General features: G+C 47.6%; 1 protein-coding gene across 2 annotated transcripts; it reads left to right on the forward strand.

The window, feature by feature from the left end:
• Window positions 1-520: 520 nt before the first annotated feature.
• On the forward strand, window positions 521-4,432 carry lratd2a (LRAT domain containing 2a). 2 transcript variants are annotated; one of them, XR_013498360.1, is made up of 3 exons: window positions 521-2,665; window positions 3,027-3,258; window positions 3,340-4,432. XR_013498360.1 is itself a non-coding variant. In XM_078216799.1 (2 exons), the coding sequence occupies exon 1, from the start codon at window positions 1,512-1,514 to the stop codon at window positions 2,355-2,357; it is 846 nt and encodes a 281-aa protein (XP_078072925.1). In that variant the 5' UTR covers window positions 521-1,511; the 3' UTR covers window positions 2,358-2,401; window positions 2,445-2,988. The 2 variants fall into 2 exon arrangements, 1 of the variants encoding a protein (XP_078072925.1); XM_078216799.1 differs by lacking the exons at window positions 3,027-3,258; window positions 3,340-4,432 and having other exon boundaries at window positions 521-2,401; window positions 2,445-2,988.
• Window positions 4,433-8,541: the final 4,109 nt, after the last annotated feature.

Raw genomic sequence — 8,541 nt, forward strand, 5'->3', positions numbered from 1 at the left:
TATGATTAACATAAAACTGTACATCAACTTTGAATCATTTTGGATGTTAACTGATTATACCGAGGTTTCCTTTGAAACAAGGTGAGTTGTGTCCACTCACTTGAAGCAATTGGCTCCTCTCCGTTTGAAGTAGAGAAATCCAGGTGTCCAAAAAACTCCCCACACCCTAAAATAGTTCCCTAGCACAGAGTCTTAAACTGTTCTTACTCCAACAGTACCCTCACCATAGGGCTAGAGTGTCCTCTCAAGAAATAATAGTTGAAAAGACAATAAAAAATACACACACACAAACAAAGGCATTCAAACACTCAGACATCGCAGAGCTGAGACGGCAGGTTAACTGATACAAGCAGTTTCATTTTACAAGGTGCACATTCAGCAAAGCCACTCCTATCTCCTCTTTCAGAATAGCAAACATTCATGTGTGTGTGTGTCCCTGCCCCCTCCTCAGACCTGAGCAAGTAATGTAGTTTCTCCAAACTGGGACACACATGCACAGATTGGCTGAGTGAGAGATTGACCCCAGCCCCTGGGTGGGGATAAAGCAACTCAAGAAACTTTTTTGCTGCCCTTCCTGGCTCGACATATCCGTCCCTTTCCGCCAATTCACTTACCTTGACGTTTCAGAGAGGGAGGGAGAGAGAGAGAGAGAGGGAACCTCGGATCCATGCAAACCAGCCACATCTTCAGCCCAGACAGCAACAGCTCTGGAGGGGGCGACTACCGCCGTCCAGCTGAAACTCCGCTGAGAATCGACAAGTGTCTGGCGGAGGAGAGGAAGGAACAGCAAGAAATAAAAAGCACGGGGAGGGACGGCAGAGCCTCTCTTCCTCTCCCACTCGTACCTGAGAGCCTGCTTGCAACCGGGGAGGCGGCCGAGCAACACCTGGGAGGCGCTGGAACCGGAGAAAAGCCCCATTCTGAAACAAGCAGGAAGGAACTACAGCCTGGAGCTTGGAGGGAGAGAGAATTAAAAATCCAGTTCTGGAGAGAGAGGAGAGGCAATTAAAAGATCCTGTTCTTAAAGGAAGGATTACAGAGCTGGAGACACAAATAAAATTCCAATTAAAGGGAGGAATTTAAAGTCTGGAGTTGAAGAGAATTACAATTCTGATTCTTAAAGGAAGGAATTAAAATCTGGAGTTGGAAGGACAATTGAAATCCATTTTTAAAAAAGAAGGAATTACAGATTGGAGTTGCAAAGACAATTAAGATCCAATTCTTAAAGGAAGGAATTAAAGTCTGGAGTTGGACAATTAAGATCCATTTTTAAAAGAAAGGAATTACAGATTGGAGATGGAGGGAGGGCCCCATTCCTGAGGGACTCTCTAACTTTGCTGCTCTGTCCTCCAGGCCTGATGGATGTTAGTGTGCTGGAAGAACCCTTGTGTTGGAGCCTCTGACTTTCTCTCTGACTCTGGGCTGCTGCTGGGGCAAGTGGCAACCCCACCACCTTGTCCCTGGTTGGGTTTTTTTGTGTGTGCATTAACTCTGTGGCTTCCCGGGAGAGGATGGGGAACCAGGTGGAGAGGTTGACCCATCTCAGCTACGCCGAGGTGCCCACCGCCGAGCCGGCTGGGGGTGAGCTGGAGGAGCCGGGACCCCGCATCGGGGTCTCCTACATCTTCTCGGTGGACGAGGACGAGCTGGAGGAGGCTGGAGGAGGGGGCAAGCTGGAGGAGGAGGGGGAGAAGGAGGAGGAAGGGGAGAGGGTCCCCTACGACCCCCTGGACGAGGTGGAGTGCTCGGTCTACTACAGGGACGAGTGCATCTTCGAGAAGAGGAAGGGCAGGCAGGGTGGGGAGCTGAGCCCCCTGCCCCCGGACAGCCTGCTGGACAAGTGCAGACCCGGGGACCTGCTGGAGTTTGTGGGGGGCAGCCAGTACCCCCACTGGGTGGTCTACGTGGGCGACCTGCAGGTGGTCCACCTGCACCAGGCGGAGATCCGCAGCGACCTGCTGAGCGCGGCTAGCCAGGGCCGAAGGGGCCGAGTGGTCAGCCAGCGGTACCGCTACAAGGCGCTGCCCCCCGAGCGGGTGGTGCAGAGCGCCCGCCAGCAGCTGGGGCTGAAGGGGGCCCAGCTGGGCTGGAGGAGCTCCGAGTGCTTCGCCGCCTGGTGCCGCAGCGGCCGCCGCGAGTTCAAGATCGGCGGCGAGCTGCGCATCGGCAAGCAGCCGTACCGCCTCCGCCTGCAGCTGGGCGGCCGCCGCAGCCACACGCTCCACTTCCAGAGCCTGGAGGACCTGATCGTGGAGAAGCGCCGCAACGAGCGCATCGGCCGCGCCGCCCTGCTCCAGGAACTGGCCGCACACCTACAGGAGGAGGACCAGCAGAGGACTGGCCACAACCAGCACTGACAGGGTTAAACCCCAGCCTGGGACTGAGAGGGTTAAACACCAGCCTGGGACTGGCCACAACCAGCACTGACAGGGTTAAACCCCAGCCTGGGACTGAGAGGGTTAAACACCAGCCTGGGACTGGCCACAACCAGCACTGACAGGGTTAAACCCCAGCCTGGGACTGAGAGGGTTAAACACCAGCCTGGGACTGGCCACAACCAGCACTGACAGGGTTAAACCCCAGCCTGGGACTGAGAGGGTTAAACACCAGCCTGGGACTGGCCACAACCAGCACTGACAGGGTTAGATCCCAGCCTGGGACTGAGGTGGTTAAACACAGCCTGGGACTGAGGGGGTTAAATCCCAGCCTGGGACCAGCCACAACCAGCACTGACGGGGTTAAATCCCAGCCAGGGATTCAGAGGGTTAAACACAGCCAGGGATTAGCCACAACCAGCACTGCCAGGGTTAAATTCCAGCCTGTGACTGGCCACAGCCAGCACTGAGAGGGTTAAATTATAGCCTGGAACTGGACTAAACTCCCACTGACAGGGTTAAATCCCAGCCTGGGGCTAAGAGGGTTAAATTCCAGCAAAGGACTGGCCACAATCAGCACTGACAAAGTTAACATCAGCTGGACTGGACTAAACCTCCACTGACAGGATTAAATCATTGCCTGGGACTGAGAGGGTTAAAGTCCCAGCCTGCGACTGGCCACAACCAGCATTGACAGGGTTAAATCCCAGCCTGGGATTGAGATGGTTAAAATATCTGCCTGGGATAACACACTGTGAGCAGGTTAAAATCCCAGCCTAGAACTGGCCACAACTCCCACTGAGAAGGTTAAAATCACCTGGATTGGACAAAACTCTCACTGAGAGGGTTAAAATCAGAGTCTGGGACTGAACTAAACACACAGGTTAAAATCCTAACCTGGGACAAGGCACAACTCCCACTGAGAGGGTTAAAATCAGAGTCTGGGACTGAACTAAACACACAGGTTAAAATCCTAACCTGGGACAAGGCACAACTCCCACTGAGAGGGTTAACCTCCCAACCTGGGAAAACACACACTTTACAGTTAAAATCCAACCAGACTGGGGTGACACACGGTGAACAGGTTATAATCCCATCCTGGGGCTCCCATTCAATCCTGGCTGTCCCTGGAAAGCCGCTGCCAGTTTCATTTCTATGCTGCCCCTCTCTTCCCACCCTCACATGAAAGGAAAGTTTGTCAAAGTGGGCAGATTGCAAAGAAGCAAAAATGGTAATAACCATCGCATTAATTTTTCTGCAAACGTCTTGGGGTCGATATACCTGTCGATTTGTTGCAATACAGGAGTGCTGGTGCCCTTTGCAAAATGGTATTTTTTTTATACCTGATTGATAATCTCTGACTTCTTTTGTTACCCATTGCCTCCTTCCCTGGTGCCCAGGTCCATCAAAACTCCACTTTAACTGAGAATCAAACAACTTCTCTTCCAAAGGGAAGATTGCTCAGTCCTTATAGTTCCTTCAAACTGAAGGGCAAAGTTTAATAATAGATAGGGGGTGAGGCTGAACTGAAGGTTGCAGGAAGCCAAGTAAACTCAGTTGTGGCTCTGGACAATGCCTCCTGGGTTTTGAGGGATTCAGTCAGGAGAATTCTAAAATGCTTCACTCACCAAATACGCTCTCTACTCAACGTTTAATTAAAACGTAAAAGAAATGCTTCATACGATTAGCTGGGGCAAGTAGCAACTGGTGATTTAATTGTAAGTTTAGTTTGAATCCTGTACTGATATTGTTGGTTCCCTTTGCCATAACACATGGAAGCAGAGTTTGAGAGTGCCCACACTCCTTGCACATCTTTATTGAGATTGAATTAAATATTTTTGTAATGATATTTTTGAATTTATTGTGCATTACGTTATGCACTACAGTTGATTTTTTTTTTGCCTGCCTTAATGTTGATGTGAGTAACATATCAAAATTTTGAAAGGTTCTAAAGATCAACGCAATGCACAGATGATGTATTAAATAGTGTCTTAATAAGCACTTGTGTTCATTGAAAAACCATGTAATAAAATGTTGGATTACATGATTTTCCATCTGAGAATCCTTGTATAGTATTCGTGTAAACATTGAGTGGTGAGGCAGATTTTCCAACTGTCTATCCACCATCTCTTTAAAAAAGTTTGACAGTATATTTCAATCTCCTAATTCCCATCTGAAGGTGCACAAATAAATCAGATATACTTGATAAATAAGAAAGAACTTGGGATTTAGATATAGTTCAATTCCACTGCTACATCTTTTCAGCCCTCACGTTTATTTCCCTCGAATATCTATCCGTTTTCCAGTTCAAATTATTGAAATCTACTGCCCTCATAGGCAGCGAGTTCCACTTCATGACGAGTCATTATATCTGAACTGTGCAGAAGGAGATCATTCGGCCCATTGAGTCTGTACCAACTCTCTGGAAGAGCATTTTACCCAGATCAACCAGAAACCCCACTCCCCCAACTCTGACAGAGTATCCAGCCTTTTCTCCTGCCCCATCCCTATAACCCCACACAATTACCATGGCTAATCCATCTAACCGACATATTTTAGGACACTAAGGGGAGATTTAGCATAGCCAATCCACCCAACCTGCACATCTTTGGACAGTGGGAGGAAACCCACACAGACACGGGGAGAATGTGCAAACTCCACGCAGACAGTCACCCGAGGCCAGAATCGAACCCGGGTCCCTGGTGCTGTGAGAGAGCGTTGTGAACCATTATGCCACCAAAAAACAAAAATGCTGCCCTCCAGTCTCTAGCCCAAACCTTGAATCTGTGCCCCCTAGTTCCTGTACCATCAGCTAATGGGAACAATTTTACTTTATCTTATCTAAACCTGGCGTAACCTTGTGGAACCTCTATCAAATATCCCTTCAACCCCCTTTGCTCCAAGGTCTTATGACCTTTTGGAGAATATATCAGAAATCATTTAAACCATTAAGTTTCTGCTGCTTCAGGGTGAATGTGAATTCAGGAGGAGAGGGGATAAGAAATATTTCTGATTATTAAAAAAAAGCAGTGCAGCCAGAACTATCTCTTATTTAGAATAGTCCGTGATGGATTTAGCTGTGATTTAGATGCAGTCATGAATTTCCATCATGAGCTGTGGATATAGAAGGCATCAGTTGACAAGTGTGAGGGAGTTGAAGGACTGTCTCTCGGTGGCATTCATATTAGATAACTGCTTCCTGCAGTCATTCTCCAGTAATAACTCTCCACTTTGTTGCTTGAGAATCTGTCCTGTTTGAATTGTATTGAAAAGTAGTTGCTGTGCAGCCACCAGATAAACTTTTAAAACAATTGCGCATATTGGAAACTTTTGGGAGCTGGAGAAAGACTTTCATTTATATAGCAACTTTCACAACCTCAGGCGACCCAAACACTCTGTCAAGAGTGGTCACTCTTGCAATGTAGGAAACGTGGCACTCAGTTTGCACACAGCAAGCTCCGACCCATAGCAGTGTGATCATGGCCAATTCATAAGGTTGGTTGAGGGATTAATGTTGGCTAAAACACCCAGGACCAACATCCCTGCTCTTCATGTAATGCCACGGGATCTCTTGCGTACACCCTAGAGGCCATCAGGACCTCAGTTTAACTTCTATTTGGAAAGCCCGCACCTCCAACAACGGAGCACACCCTCTGTATTCCATTGACGTGTTAGTCTGGATTATGAGCTAAAGTGTCCGGAGTAGGGCTTGATCCCATAACCTTTGGACTCAGGGGTAAGAGTGCCATGAACTGAGCTGTGGTAGCCACCAACCTCACTGCCTGTACGCCTTTCCCCTGACCTGGAAAATCGGGATGGACCAGTGATCGTGAAGCTATTTTACTGGATGTGCACAGAGATAGACAGGAGAATGTTGGCCACTCAGCCCACTAGTAATGCCTACCCCTTTTGTCTGCTCCACGCAAGCTGCTTTTTGTTCACACTGCCGTAGAGCTTGGACTGTAATTGAAGGACCAGATCAAAAAACATCTACTTTGAAGTTCCTCCCAGCCTCTGGCACCACAAGCAACAATTTGTTTGTATTCGCAGCCTGCCACTGACCTTGCAAATATTGTCAGTTGCAAATTGCAAATATTAATGGGCCACCTTGCCCCAGGGAGCTCTCTCAGCTGCATTTTCCCTTTTCTTGTGGATTCCAAGTAAGACATGATCGGCCGTGATTTAAGACTGCGTCTCCAAAGTGGCAACAGACACTTCTGATTCCGTCTGGAATACGGTGTGATTTCATAGAATCGCTCAGTGCAATAAAGGATCCTGCAAAGCACTCACTGCCACATCAAAATGAACACCACTAAGGCAGGGACTGCTTCTGAGGGTTTCTCAAATTAGCACAGGGAGTGCCCAGTGTAGTCACTCAGAGCAGAGCAACCACAACAGAGTCTGTCAGTTGATGTTTTGTGTTGTAAAGCCCACAGTAAGTTATTAACCTGCAAAAAGAATGTAATTAAATGTGTTAATTATGGCATGATACCTTGCAAAGCAAAACCAAACAAAGATGCCCTCAGCACACCTGTCTCTTTCAGAAAGCTATCCTTTCACACCGTGGGGTTAAATTCAAGGAAGACAGTGTACGTTCATCCTGAGATGGCTTGAGCAGATACTGAGTAACGGCCAAGACCACAGGATTCAAGTGTTCAGTGGGTAAGAGCCGTTTACTGAATCCACAGTCTGCTCCCTAAAATTATTCTCCAATTAAACAGGGATTCACACTTTCTAACAACTATAAAGGGGGAGGAGGGGGTCTGCCTTGTTAAATAGTCCCTTGTAAGTATAATAACTCCAGGGGTGGAATTTTCCCGTCCCGTGCGCCATGGGAATCATAGCGGGCGGGACACGGACCATGCAAAGAAACATTGACCTCGAGCTGGATTTTCTGGCTTTTGGACGAGTGCGGCCAGAAAATCGTGTCCCAGGAGTCAGCTGTAAAGAAACGGTGCTTTATGGCATAAAATAAAGCAAAAGCCACAAGCCTGTGGTGAACACAAACAGGTCTCAACCGGGGCAATACAATAATGGACCCACTCAGGGGCCTGCTTTATAAAGGGGCTCAGTATAAAAGCTCCACCTGATAAGGTAATTACTAATCCCCAGGGAGCTGGTATTGTACACGTCCTATAGGGAGGTCAATCAGTGATTCCCCATGCAAGTCACAGTAAACATTTGGGAAAGTATCCTGATTCCAGCGGAAATTGTTTCATCCGTCCTTTGGACTGGTAAGTTTGGCTATATTCCCAAGGTTTAAGGGTGGCCTGTTTGTAGTATTTAAAGCAGTAAAGGGCATTGATAGGTTAGATAGGGAATGGCCATAGCAAGGGACTTTGAAGTAACAACAGTAAAATAAAAAGTCTTCATGCAATGGGCTGTAAAAACATGGTGTGCACTGCACATGAAGAATCAGGGGGAATGTTTAGAAAGGAAATGGATATTTAGATTGATGTGAAGAATGGCTGAGGAACTAGGTTGAAGAAGTTAAAGATCAGTCATGCCTAGCAATATAACGCATTTGCCTCAAATGTAGGTAGTAATTTCTGTTACTGAGTTTAGATTCCTTTGTCAGCTCCTATACCTGCTCTTGATTGTGCTGGTATCGACATTATCCTTGTGCTATATAAACCCTCTTACAGCTCTTTTTACAATCTGGACTTGGCACTTTCTAATGCATTAATATGTTCAAATGTTTATTTGTTAGTGTCACAAGTAGGTTTACATTAACACCTCAATGAAGTTACTGTAAAATTCCCCTAGTCGTCACACTCCGACGCCTGTTCGGGTACACTGAGGGAGAATTTAGCATGGCAAGTGCAACTAACCAGCAAGTCTTTCAGACTGTGGGAGGAAACTGGAGCACCCGGAGGAAACCCATGCAGACACGGAGAACGTGCAGACTCTACACAGGGATGGCCCAAGCCATGATTCGAACCTGGCACTGAGACAGTAGTGCTAACCACTGTGCCACCATGCCACCCTTGCCCTTGAGGCAGATGTCCGGCATTGGAAAAAGTCCCCCGGTCAATAAGAAGACATGTTTGTTTAATATTAACCCCATCTTTTCACCATACTACATTTACATTCCCGCAAAATAGCAACCTCGAACCCCTTAATACCACTCTTCTAACCTTCCTGGTGACATAACACACGCTTACTG

Source organism: Mustelus asterias, chromosome 7 (genome assembly GCF_964213995.1).
Source record: "Mustelus asterias chromosome 7, sMusAst1.hap1.1, whole genome shotgun sequence".
NCBI classification, from domain to species: Eukaryota; Metazoa; Chordata; class Chondrichthyes; order Carcharhiniformes; family Triakidae; genus Mustelus; species Mustelus asterias.

Coding starts and splice junctions, on each gene's coding strand:
- lratd2a (XM_078216799.1), top strand. CDS start 1,512: ATGGGGAACCAGGTGGAGAGGTTGACCCATCTCAGCTACGCCGAGGTG.